Source organism: Pyrgilauda ruficollis, unplaced genomic scaffold (assembly GCF_017590135.1).
Source record: "Pyrgilauda ruficollis isolate IOZ18807 unplaced genomic scaffold, ASM1759013v1 scaffold71, whole genome shotgun sequence".
NCBI classification, from domain to species: domain Eukaryota; kingdom Metazoa; phylum Chordata; class Aves; order Passeriformes; family Passeridae; genus Pyrgilauda; species Pyrgilauda ruficollis.
The window spans coordinates 2,466,096-2,479,636 of record NW_024528933.1 but is presented as its reverse complement, the minus strand read 5'-3'; the positions used below and the strand labels follow the sequence as shown (position 1 = coordinate 2,479,636).

General features: G+C 36.8%; 1 protein-coding gene across 1 annotated transcript in view; it reads left to right on the top strand.

Moving 5' to 3' along the window:
• The window catches only part of CCDC171 (coiled-coil domain containing 171), a 142,412-nt gene that overhangs the window by 17,557 nt on the left and 111,314 nt on the right, over nt 1-13,541 (top strand). Inside the window, 2 exon segments of the mRNA XM_041485557.1 lie at nt 6,724-6,816; nt 8,152-8,312. Of these exon segments, the coding sequence (XP_041341491.1) occupies nt 6,724-6,816; nt 8,152-8,312 (254 nt within the window).

Sequence of the window (13,541 nt, the reverse complement as noted above, 5' to 3'; positions counted from 1 at the left end):
ATATGTATATATCCAAAGAGGTATACTTTCTCTAGATAAAAATATATAGTACCATATGCTTAGAGGAATCTAAGCATTGCAGGTTTTGTAATGGGAACTCTCTGATGGCTCCAAAATTATATTTCTTGAGTGAAAAGCTCACTGACGTAATGATTTCTGCAAAGCATTTGACAGTGTTCCATACATCCTTGTCCCATACAACGTCCTTGTCTCTAAAATGGCGAGACATGGATTTGATGACTGCAGCACTTGGTACATAAGGAATTGGCTGGATAACCCTCAAAGGGTTATGGTCGATGGCTTGATGCTCTCCAAGTGGAGAGCAGTCATCAACCAGGGATTGATATTGGGACCAGTGCTTTTTAACATCTTTGTCAGTGACATGGACAGTGGGATCAGTGGGATCACGGCAAGTTTGCTGACAACATCGAGCTGTGTGGGGCAGTTGACACACTGTAAGGCAGGGATGCCATTCAGGGGGATCTTGACAGGCTTGAGAGGCGTGTCTGTGCAAACCTTTTGAAGTTCAGTAAGGCCAAGTACAGGGTCCTGCACCTCCACAGGGAAATCCCAAATACACATACAGACTGAGCAGAGAATAGAGTGAGAGCCCTGTGGAGAAAGACCTGGGGAATACTGATGGGGATGAGAGGCTGGACAGGACCCAGCAATGTGCACTCACAGCCCAGAGACCCATCTGCATTTCTGGGCTGCATCCAAAGCAGCGTGGCCAGCAGGGTGAGGGAGGAGATTCTGCCCCTCTGCTCTGCTCTGCTCTGCTCTGCTCTGCTCTGCTCAGACCGCAGCTGGAGTGCTGCATGCAGCACTAGGTTCTCAACGTAAGAAGCACATGGACCTGTTGGAATGAGTCCATAGGAGGGAGAGCCACAAAGATGATCAGGAGACTGGAGCACCTGTCTTGTAAAGACCTGCTGAGAGAGCTGGGACTGTTCAGCCTGGAAGAGAGAAGGCTCTGGGGACACCTTATACCAGCCTCCCAGTACCAAAAGGAGCCTACAAAAAAGCTGGAGAAAGACTTTTTACAAGGTAGTGATAGAACAAGGAGGAATGTCTTTAAACTGAGACTAGGTTTAGATTAGATATTATGAAGAATTTCCCTACTATGAGGGTGGTGAGGCGCTGGAACTAGTTGCCCATAGACGTACATGCTCCATCCCTGGCAGGGTTCTAGGCCAGGTTGGATGGGGCTTTGAGTGAGATGGCTTGGTGGAAGGTGATCTTTAGTGTTCTTTTGCACACAAACTATTTTATGATTCTATGCTAATGGACTTCATCTCAGAGAGGAGCTGCTTCTTCTTCTTCATCTGCTGTGTCATGATATTAATGGAGGCAGTTTGAAGCCTGGTTAGTCTTATTTTACTTTCAAATCAAACTTGTTTCAATAGTATTTTATGTAGCCCTCAAGAGGAGTTAGCAACGAGTCGCCTGAGTCTTTTGTCTATGTGCTTGTATAGAGTAACAGTGTCAGTTCATGTAAAGGTCTCTGTTTAATCTGCTGTGCATTGGGAGTGCACTTCAGATGGCTTCTCCAGCTGCAACTCAGTAGCAGATTGGAATGGACTTGGACTTTATGCAAAGACAGCCAAATTGTATCAGTTTAACAGTCCTAGTTGTTTTTACCCTTTCTTTAACCTGAAGTCAAGTATCTGGCTTATCTTGTACCTCCCATGCCCGTGTAATTGTTTATCCAGTGTCATGCAAGTCAAGCATGCCTATTCTGTCACACATATTTCTCTAGACTTTAAGTAGAGGAAATATGTACTTAATCAGTGAAGGTTATCCACACTGTCAGGCTGAAAGAACATTTACTTCAGTAGTTAAGAATTGTTAGTATTTAAGCAACTTCATAGTTAGTAAAGGTTGTTTATTTTCTGGACAGGAGATGGCTCCACCTTACCATGATCAAGTGGTATCAGCGCTTCTGACGCTAGGTGGAAGTGGTCAGCACATCTCCCATGGAAGTGTTTAGACCCTGTGGTTTGAGCTTTGAGCTCTAGGGAAATGCTTTTAAGTAGGAAAAAGATCTGAGTCTGAATATGGAAACACACAAACAGAATGCTTGAATGGTGATCCAAATATGAGGTATATGTGTGTCCTCTTCATTTAAAAATGTCTTGGATGACCATTTCACATAGTGGTTGGACCTAAGCCTTCCATAAGTGTGAGTATCCTGATAAATGAAACATCTTGCAGAAGGGTTTAAATAAAAGTAGAAAAGAGAAAAATTACTTCCATTACTGTATCAAAGCTTAGTAAGTGTTGCAAATGTATCTTTGACTTTTCCCCCCACTACTGTTTGCTTATCTGGTGAGGGGTATTTTTTATAAAGGTGAATGTTTAACAGCGAATATAGTGTTGAACAATGCGTTACATAGGATAATAAATTAAGGCTTTCAGTTTGGAATACAGCAGTACTCACAAATATTGCAGCACTTCAAGTAAGTTTGAGGGACAAAAAAGTGGAAGACACATAGAACAGTTTGGAAAATGGTGTTACAAACTGGAACCTTAAAGAAAATGTCTCCACATTGGCATTGATATGCAACGTGACACTGTAAAAAGGTACTGAACCATAAGAGATAAAACATAAAGCATGCTCGCCCACAAGTTTGAATGCTGGCATTGAATTTTTCTTAGTCACTTTTACTTACTGTTTCTCAAAAGTCAAAATTCTGTCTGTGCTATCATGGAAACCGATCCCAGCTATCTTTGTTCTTTGTGATAGATGAGTACTGTGATGATTGACTCTCACAATTAACAGACAAGTATCATGTATATAGGTTAAGAAAAGTTTTATAGATTTATAGGTGTGTTTTACCCCCTTGCATTGTTATCAAGGGACAGCTGGGGTTGGGACATTTGTGAGGGTCGGCTTGTCACTATGGCAATAGCTGACCTCCAGTCAGGATTTGAGGAAGTAAACTCCACCGCTGGACAGTGAAGGAGTTGATGGACAGAATTTTGGGAGGGGCTAAAGGGTTAAAAGGGGAAACCTCCATTGTGTGGGCATGCACATGGTGGAAAAAATCCTTTGCTTCCAGCGCCGTAATATTTTCTCTATTCAGTCTTCTGTTGTATTTTTGATAAGGTTTAGTAAACCTTTCTAAATTTACAAAAAGTGTCTATTTCTTATTTCAAAGTGAATATTTCTCATATTCTTTAAATTAAGGCTGAAATAAATCAGCTTGAATGTCTAAGGAAACTTCAGAAATTCCATGAGTTTGTGCCTGGTATCTTAAGATGTCTGGTCTGCCTTCATATATCTTGTTAGATGCACATGAAAGTAACAAGTGACTGAATCTTTTTGAATAACCAATATTTTCTTTGTTGGATGAGCAAACACTTTGTAATCAGTGGAGAACTCACTTTTTGGTCCAGCATTGGGTTGGACTTGGACCTGACAAGAAGCTTTCCATGTTAAACCAGTATGTATTCCCATGTGACTCTCCCAGGTACAAGCTTATGATCTGGATATCTGTGGCCTGCAAACTTACTCTAGAAGCTTCTTTTTTGTAAGGCATTGTGTAAAATTTTCACATACATGATTTAGCAAGGATACTAATTCTCACCTTTAATTTGATTCAAAGAGGTTTGGCTGTCTAATGGGTTTCTGATGCCAGTGACTTTCTGTTTGTCAGACAGGAAAACAAAACTCCTTCCTATTTCTCATTTTGGAACTTTTCAATGGTTTTACAGGTTGGACTTACCCCTGACTTTTTTCTTCTACTCACAGAATGTGTAATAGATTGTTCTCAGTGGTGGAGTATGCAGCTTCTCACTGTGAAGGGAAGTGCATATAGGTATCAGCAGAGCCTGTTTGAGCCTTTATCAGCAAAAAATTTTCTATATGGCATTTTGTTGCAACTGTTGTTCTTCCCGAGTCTTCAGACTCAGCTTTGAATACAGGTGCAAGTTCTGTGGCTGGTCTGCAGTTTGATAGACTGAAATACTGGCTGGTTTGATGTCTTTCATGAAGTTTGGGTTTTTTTTCTGACTAATTTCTCAATTATTTGCCAGCTTCTGACTTGGTTTAAATTTGCTAGAGCTATGGTGAACCATAAGCTTTAGCAAGGTAGTCATAGAGGAGAGGAAAAAGATTATTCAGTGCTCCACAGTCAGCATCTACATGACTTCCTCAATTCACATCTGTAGTTTTTCTACAGGCTCTTTTAAGCATCCAGTCTTCTGTGTATAGTGTATAGACTGGTAAAATAAGATTAAGGTTTGCCTGAGTAACCTTCTGAGACTTTTGGAAGGAACACAGTTTAGTCTTCATCTTTGGCTTCTAATAATACAAAAAATTAGTGGTAGTTCTGTCAGATCTCTGACAGTGTCATATCTTAAATAAGATTTGTTTCATTCCCTGGCTCTTGGTTTTTTGGAGTTACTATAAGCTAATATTATCAAGATTGTAAAAAATCAAAATTGTAATTTCTGAGGCAAAGCTTTAAAGAATCAAACTCTAGAAGAAGAGGAACTTCAAATGCAAGAACAGGGCATTGCTGTGTTTGACTTCAGGAAGAAACACCAGTTTTGAAAAAGTCACTTCTTTTCATGCCTTTATATAGGGATATGAAGTGTAAGATGGTACGTGTCAAAGTTTGATTTCTAGTTTCTAATGCAGTTTTTCTGTGTATACTATCTTGAATCTATTTGAATGCTTTACTTTTTATACCTGTCAGGTACATCTGGCTCTTCTTTGGTTATGAAGACCATAATTCTTTCCAGTAGGCTAGACACACTGTCCTGTTTGTGAAAAGGAGCTGTTTCTCTTGTTATAGAGCTCATCAGAGATGTCTGTGGCTGAAATGCCAATTTTTGCCAGTGCTTTTTTTTTCAATAGCCATGCTAATTCTACAAGTTAACTCTTCAGTGACTTGTGGCAATGCAACATCTACAAATGTTACTGTTTAAATGGAGTTGCTCCTACTTCAGGCATCAAAAGAGTGATACATTGGCACTTCTTACAGATGTCTGCCTGCTCCTCCCTTCTTCACTTACTGTCCCAGCATTATCTTAGGACTGCCGCTTCTATACTTCTGGGAGTTTGTGTTTCCTTTGGACCACGTGGCATTTAGTGTCCATCATGTTAGCTCAAGAAGACAGAATTTTCTTTGAAAAACTATACCTGTATATTCTGTTTGGGGGAATCTGTTGCTTCAGTTTTTAATTCTTGCAGATGACATCATTCAAGCTATTATTTATTTTTTCAGTCTCATTTTTCATTTTGAGACTGAAAAAACCTAACAGTTTTAGGGGCTTCATTTGAGAGGATAACTTAACCATTTTTATGGTGTTTTGCATATCTGGTTTCAGCTGGAGTGAGGCTGTGATGAAGACATAGTTAGGTGCTCAGGAAATAAAATAAGACTAAGAAGTCAAATTCAGTATAGAGCTTGTGAATTAGTATGTTGTGCCTGAAAATTTTACTCTCAGAATCACTGTTTTTATTTCAGTGTTTGCTGTGAGAATAGACACTTAGGCCAGACAAAGTCAGTGTTTTTGCTCTTCAGGGTGTGCAGCGAAATATTGTCAATGAAGTTTTCATTTCTTAATTTAATATTTTTTTACAATTATATTTTCCACTCTGAATGTTGTAATAGATACCTTCCTTACTGTTTCCTTTGTCTTCTGTCAAATTTAAAATAGAATTATTTTTAGACAGACTTCTAAAATGTTTTAAAAAAGAAGTGAAATCCACATCACTTGTATTTATTATTGACTTTTAATAGGCTGAAGCAGGACGTAGTTTGCTAATTCTGTATGAAGGGCAAAGGGGATTAGGAGCTGATGTTTGGAAGGAATAATACCTAGAACATATAAAGGCTCTGAATCAAGCTATTTGTCACAGTCACAGAATGGATAAGGTGGGAAGGGACCACGGCGGGTCATAGTTTGTCCACAGGATGTTGTTGGAGACAATGTTGAAAACCTTGCTGAAGTCCAGGTAAACAGTACCCATTGCTCTTACCTCATCCATCCAGGTAGTTGTCCCATCACAGAAAGCAATCAGATTGTCTTAGCATGATTTCCCTTTGCTGAATCCATGCTGACTTCTCTGATCACTTTCTTGTTCTCCATGTTGATAGGGATGGTATCCAGAAGGAGGCATTCAATCACTTTGCCAGGGATTGAGGTGAGGCCTGACTGGCCAGTAGTTCCCTGTGTTCTTCTTACCCTTTTTGAAGACATTCTTAATTAAGATAATAATCTTAGCAGTATGAAAATATCGTAGCAGTGTTTGTGATTTTTTTTAAATTACATATGTTAAGCAGATAAATTTTTGAAGAATTTTCTCTGTGCATAATTTCTCATTTATGAAATTGTAGATGTTCTCTTGATACCTCAATGTATTTCAGAACATACAGAGTATAGTTATGTTGCCTCAAGTGGGCAAATAGTGGGCCAATAGGAAGAATATTTAACTTGGTTTATTTGCTTTCTGACCCTAGCTGATTATAAAAAATGCAGCAATAACTTAATGCTACATTCTACTTAACTAAATAGAAAATATTAATTTAAGAATCCGTATATGTAAAAAGTGTTGTTATATGTGTTTCTTGGTATGAGTTGTCACAGTTCCAAAGTAGTTCAGATATATCAGGTTAGTGTATGGAGGTACAATATGTTTAATGAGTTGAACAAACCTGGTGTCGTATTATCTTCTCTCTGAACTTAAATATACTCAAAATGTACTTGTAGGCAGCTGCAGTGAGAACAAAGAAACTGGAAGAAAACATTGAAGCAGAAAGAGCAGCACATTTAGCATCCAGTGTCACTTCAGAGATCATACAGGTAAACTTTTTGTTAAATATTTCATAGAAGTTTACAGCAAAACAGTTGAGGAAGTTGTGAAGGTACAATGCTCCACAAATATGGAGACTACTTGCTCCAGTGAAAAACCTAAATAGATTTATTACAATAAGTGTCAAAATCATTAAAAAAAAATATATATATATATATATATATATGGACAGAATAGATGCGTATCTGCTTTTCAGGGAACTTTAACGTTTTTAGAATAAATAATCATATGTCATATTTGTAAGTTTGAGAATTCCCACTACTGTTTAAACAGTTAGGGAAAAGAAAATGTTTCACAATAGTTAAGCACTATACTACTGTTTAAATATCCTGCCCCGTGTCTTCTGAATGGCTACTTAGAGCAATTTGGAGACACAGTGCGTACATCCAACTTGTCTAGGAGTGAGAGCATAATGCATCCTGAAACTGCAGTTTCAAACACAATTTCTCAGAGTACATTTCAACTCCAAAATTATGATACTTGCAGTTGCCAGTAAAGATTGTTTATATGAATAAATCTAGTATATATACTTGAACATTCATTTTTTGTATCTGTGTCACACAGAGTTGGACTCAGTAAAATAATTATGTTTTATTAAAAAAAAATTGAAAAAATCTAAATTTTGATTTCTTAGTAATATCGTATTAGTTAACAAACTTACTGGACTTCCCAAAAACTAAGCAAGAAAGAAGGGAATTTGGTATCTTTTTTTCCCTATTTTCTGAGTAACAAAAATAAGCATTGCCATTCTTCAGTCAGGTATTTTCTTATTTTCATGATCTTCTGTATGTGCAGGCACTTAAATTTTAAAAGTGATAATTTAACTAGAAAAGATTTAGTTTGCTTAATTTCTTCTCTATTTCTGCAACATACAAAGGAGCTGAGAGGATAACGCTCCTTAAACTTAGAGGCTTGGGTTTTATGATGAATAACTGATAATGTCTTTTTCCTTGTTTATGTACATGAACAAGCTAGAAGTGTGCTTTGTTCTTAGAAAAAGTATAGCCTTTATTGTTGATCCCTCACTTCATGACTCTATTTAAAAACTAGAATTTCCCCAGAAAGCTTGAGTATTAATAAGAACTGAAAATGTTCAGACACCTCCAAATGAGAACAGAAGGCACTTTTCGTCGTCATATCTATTTGCCTCTGGTTTGAACTTTATGTATTCTTACATTTTTACACGTGTTCAATTTTTTTTACATGTGTATATGCTTTTATACTGAATTAATAGAGTATACTCTACTGTAAAGCAGAACAGACCATAGAAGATCATGTAAGTGTTTCCTAACTTGCTTTAATTGCTTTCTTATCACTTGGTGTAGTTAAGAATTCAAGAACTTGAAGAAGCTGTGCGTGTGGAGAAGGACAGACGAGAAGAAGCTCTTTCAGATTTAGAAATTATCAAGAAAGAATTCAAAGGCTTAGAATATGCATATGAGAGAGAAAAACACAATGCCCAGGAGAACTTGGAAAAACTCAATGTGTAAGTTTCCCTCTAAAATCATTGTAAAATAGCAGTAGGCAGCTGAATTACCACTTACAGCTTATATTTATATAGTTTTCAGTCAGTATAAAACAACTAAATCTGATGCAATTTCCCAAACCAACCTGAAGTTTAGAACTTGGTGTTCCATTAATAACATTAATAACAGGTCCATATCAGTAACCACATGGGTGGGTGAAGAAAATAACTGATCTGTTACTGATTATTTGCTAAAACAAAAATGTTGGAAATGATAGTTATAGCAGGGTCCTGTCTCCTGTGTATTTGGTAGGAAAACACACATGAGAGGGTTAGAACAGATTTTTTTCTTCTGTATATACTTACATTATTATGAAATTTTTTTTTTTCACTTCAGTGAGCTAGATCAATCTTTAAGACTTCTGTTGAGAAGTTGTGTGTCATTGGTAGTGGTTAATCTTCATTTTCAGCTTTTGAATGATTGTGGAAAGTGTTGACTAGCTAATGAAAACAGAAGAAGGGATAAAGTGTATGAGAGCAGATGAAATTAACCTGGGATTCCTTTCCTGCTCAGCACAGTCTACTGTGTCTGTGGTAACAGATGTTTTTTGGAAGAAAGGCTTTGCTATGTTTCCTGGGCAGATATAGGATACACTGTATTGAGTCTTCTTCTGTAGCTGAATGAAATTTTTATTGGGGTGAGAAAATATGAGGAAGAAGAATGATGCTGGAAGACAGAAAACTGAGGAGTACATGAAATGAAGGATAGTAGTTTGTGAAATTTAAGGAAACAGGGGCTTTAGAAGACATTAAGTGGGTGGCACACGGTGGGGTTGTGGGCAGAGAGAAGTAGTAGAATGGGTTGAGAAAGACAGTTTGCATCTCTTGGTCTAGGATTATGGGGGTCTGTACATAAAAGTATTTGTGGTGACTTGCTCATACAAGCAATAGAGGGAAAAAAATAAACTGGTTTCCCTACAAAAAAAAGGAATTTTGTGGTCCAAGTGTTCCTATATTCATGCTTACAGAGATGTTTTTAGTAATAGAGTTGAAACTTGGGCTGTATTATACACATCTTAGAGCTCTTCATTAAACAAAGGTCTAAAGAGGGCTGATGTGCATTTAGGTAAATCAGAGTCACATTAAAAAGTAAAAACTTTTTCTCAAAGAAAAAGATATAACTTTTCTGATAAAAATTTGTGAAAAATATTATGATAGTGATCTAAAATTATTATTCAGGAAGACTGCAAGTCTTCACAGTGGTGAAATTGAGTAAGTATATTTCAAGATGCTCCACAGTTCTAAAATAACATCGGTTAATTAAACTGTAATCTCATCCTACCTGGCTGTTTTTGCTGTGAGCATGGGTTCTCTGTCAGTAAATACATGACACTAAACTGATACTAAGTTCTTTGCCTTTCCGTGAAATGGAGAAGGCCTGGACCATTGATTTGACATTTTATTCCATTTATATTGTTTTGTTTTAAAAAAACTCCTTTGTTTGCAAACCAGCCTTTTTTTTGAGAAATGGTTGTGTGATCAATAGTGTCGCATTACACAGGCTACTTTGTACCATCTGAGCTTTTCTTGTATATAACTTTTTATTCTTACAGAGCATATGGACTATAGTTCTTTTTTTTTCAGTCTTGGTTTGGTTTTCTTGGTTTTTTAATTTGGTGTAGTGGGTTTTTTATTTTTGCTCTGGTAGGTTCCCATAAGTGGTCTAGAAGATATAGAAAAATTAATGTTATGAAAGTTTTCTTGAAGTATTGTTCAAACACTTCCAGTGTTTGTTCTTGAACCATTTCTTCACTTGTTACAAGATCTAATATTCCAAAGTTTGTCTTTATATTGATGTTAGACCAGAAGAATTAATCATCCTTAGTGAAATGTGGGGTTTTTTAGTTGGGTTTTTTGAATAATGCTTGTTAAGCCATTGTAGTTTTCAATCTAGAAAAAACTATCCTGTCTTGTCAACATGACTGCCATAATATGGCTTCCTGTAATCAGTCAGGGAGCTGTTAGTATGGATTGTACTGGGAACCAATAGATGTTAATAAAATATTAGCTAATTAGCAGCATTTTTAATGTAACTAAAACATCTGTTTAGGTATTTTCGAAATCATTAGAATTTTACAAGCTTTACCACAAGATCTGTTTTTAAATTTTTAGATTAGTAAATTTGATTAAAAACATGAACTTTTGTAAGTATAGCTTTCCAGTTAAGTCTCTGAGAGTATCTTAAAGATATTTTTCTGAATTAGATTATTTAGACCAACATGACAATAATGGTTAGACGTTGAATTGTATTGTGCATTCAGTAATGTTTTGTTCCTTGTAAGAATCTTTTATCTAGATATATGAAGATATTTCTTTGAGCATTGAAGGGGTTTCTGTCTAGGACATTTTTGATCCACAAAAGTTACATCTTTGAAAAATGTTATCATCAAAAAAGAAAAATAAGAGTTTTTTAAGAGACTATATTTCTTTCTTTGGAATTACTGCAGGAAATACCTGAATAAGTATATTTTTTATACTTAAGACTATGAAATACAGTTTTTACAGATATAGTACCATTTGTCTTAATAATTTCAATAGTAGCGCTTACAGAGAAGTAAATACTTGAGTTACTAAAATGCAAGATGAACCTTAAAAATCCTTCCCTTTTTGCTCTGAATTGGACAATTATGTTCAGTGTTTCTTTTTCAGGAAGGAAATTTGCCCTATGCTGGGGGTTTTTTGGGATAAAACAGAATTTATGTCTGAGGCATCTGTTCTGTGTGTTAATTGAATATGAGAATAAATGTTGTCTAATATCCAAACAGTACTTTTCACTGTTTGTAATCATGTGTTCATTCAGGCATTTGAAAGCAAATTGTGTTCTGTTATTTCAGAGAATGCAAACCTTTCCATGACAATTAAGACAGTTAAAACACAGGTAAAATAGTTGGTGGTTTTGTTAAGCAGTGTTGAAGAAACACGGACAGCCTGTCCTCACAATTTTCTTAGTCCAGGCACCAAAATTTCCAGACCTCTATTAAGATAAGTAGCGCAGGTCAAGCTTTTTCTGGGGTGGACATCAATCTACTCAGTTCCCTTGAGGTAATTATATGGGTGGGCAGGTACTGCCTCATCTGTTTCCTGTCCCCTTTTTATTTTTTGAAGCGTACAAGTGTCAGTAACATTGGCGAAAATCAGTGATTGCTTTCACTGGACACCTTCTGAGAGAATACAACAGCCTTTGATCTACTTACCTTTGAAGGGTCTGGTCTTTGGACTTCAGACAATGTCAGGAGCTTGGCTTTTTTTTTAAGACATAGTTTGGCATCCAAACATTTTCTCTTTTTCTGGAGGACTTGCGTGAGTTTGTCCTTAAGCCTTAGCCAAATGAAAGTCTTAGAGACTTTCATTTGTTGTGCTAGAACACTTGTGTGTCTCTTTAGCTGGACTTGATGTAGGTAAATAACTCAAAAGCTGGAAGCTATATAACACTGTAAGAATTCGTTTTCTCAGAAAAAAATTTAGTTATAATAACTGAAACCAAGCAGGTGGGCTTTTCTGGGTGGCGTTATTTTTTATTTTCTTAGAAAAAATATAGTTGTAATAACCAAAACCAAGCTAACAGGCTTTTCTGGGTTGCATAATTTATTAATTAGCTCTGAACCCAGTAGCACTATGTAAATTGGAAGCAACATGGGATTTGGGTCTCTGTGTGAATTTACTTTTCTTGAAGAGTGAGAACATGACATAGAATAATTTGGAACTTCTTTTGCTGTGTTTCCAAAAGCTGTGAGAGTAGAAGCTGCTTTGGGGGACTGATACAGGTAGGTTTTGAAGAATAAGAAGTAAACATCTGCAGCTACAGCAAAAAATCAGCCAGGCTGATGCAGAAACACATAGGTATTTGGTGGACTGCTGAAGTAGTCCTTCAAGTAAAAAGATACATTAATCTTTTAACAAATAAATTAAAGTCAGAAAGTGACAATATTGATTCAAAAGCTTCAAAAATGCAAGAACTTAGAGCCCTGTGCACTGCTTTCACTTCTAAGGAGACAGGAGTGCTAGGAGAAAAAGAGATGATGTTTCTACTGGATGTTTCTAGTGCTGAGAGCTACATCAAAGGATAGTTCAGGTTGAAAAGAATTGCAGGAGATCTATAGTCCAACCTGCTGCTCAAGCTAATATAAGCTATGAGATCAGGCTCTTCAGGGTTTAATCCAGTTAGGTCTTGAAAACTTGGAGAATGGAGATGGCACAATCTCTTTGAGAGTCTGTTTCATACAGTTGCAAAGCATTTCTTCTTGTCTGAACCTCTTTGGATTCAGTACTTGTCTTGTAGACAAATGCTGCTGTGATGTGATCATCATCATGTGTTTCCTTGATAACCTTCTTTTAGATACTGGGAGGCCTGTTGTACACTGTGGAGTTATCTCTTCTCCAGCTTGAACATACATTTCCTCAGTTCTTATGTGTATTTCTGCTGCTAACCATCGTGGTGACCAATCTCTTAGCCCACCCCAACTTTTTTCCTATGTTGTGAGGGGTGCATATAGTAAAAAGTGATTATTATCCTAGATGTGTTGTAATGACTGCCAAATACAAGGTGATTAATCACTTCCCTTGATCTGGCTGTGCTGCTATTAATACAGCCCAGGATGCTGTTAGCTATCTCTGCTCATTTGCTGTGCTGCTGATTTGTGGCTGTGTGTCATGGTTACCATGTTCTTATTAGCATAGCTTCTATCCAGCCAGTTACGAGCTACATCACTTTAGGGTGGTCTTCTTTCCTAAATCCTGGTCTTTGCACATGTCATCGTTGAATGTCAGAAGGTTCATTCTGTCCTGTTCTTTCTCCATGACTAGAGAATGGCAGCTCTTCTGTTGAGTATATCAATTGTATTGTGTTGTGATGTCATGATCTGCCCACACCCAGTTCACTGTTCACTGCAGGTATTGTGAGACTGCACTCTTGGCTTACTCCAGGTGATGGTTGAAGCTGTTAAACAGATCTTAGACAGACCTCTACAGTATTACAGCCATTCCAGCTACTACCATCTGGGCTTTACTGTCAAACCACTTTTATCAATGTTATAATTCATATATGTAGACTTAAGTAACAGCTATAAAAATACTGTGTGAAAAAGTGCTAAAATCCTTGCTAAAATAATATTATAGGTGATAAATATTTTATGTGCTTGCCCTCCTTTTGTCCACAGCCCTGATCATTTTATCATGGAGTATAACAGGATT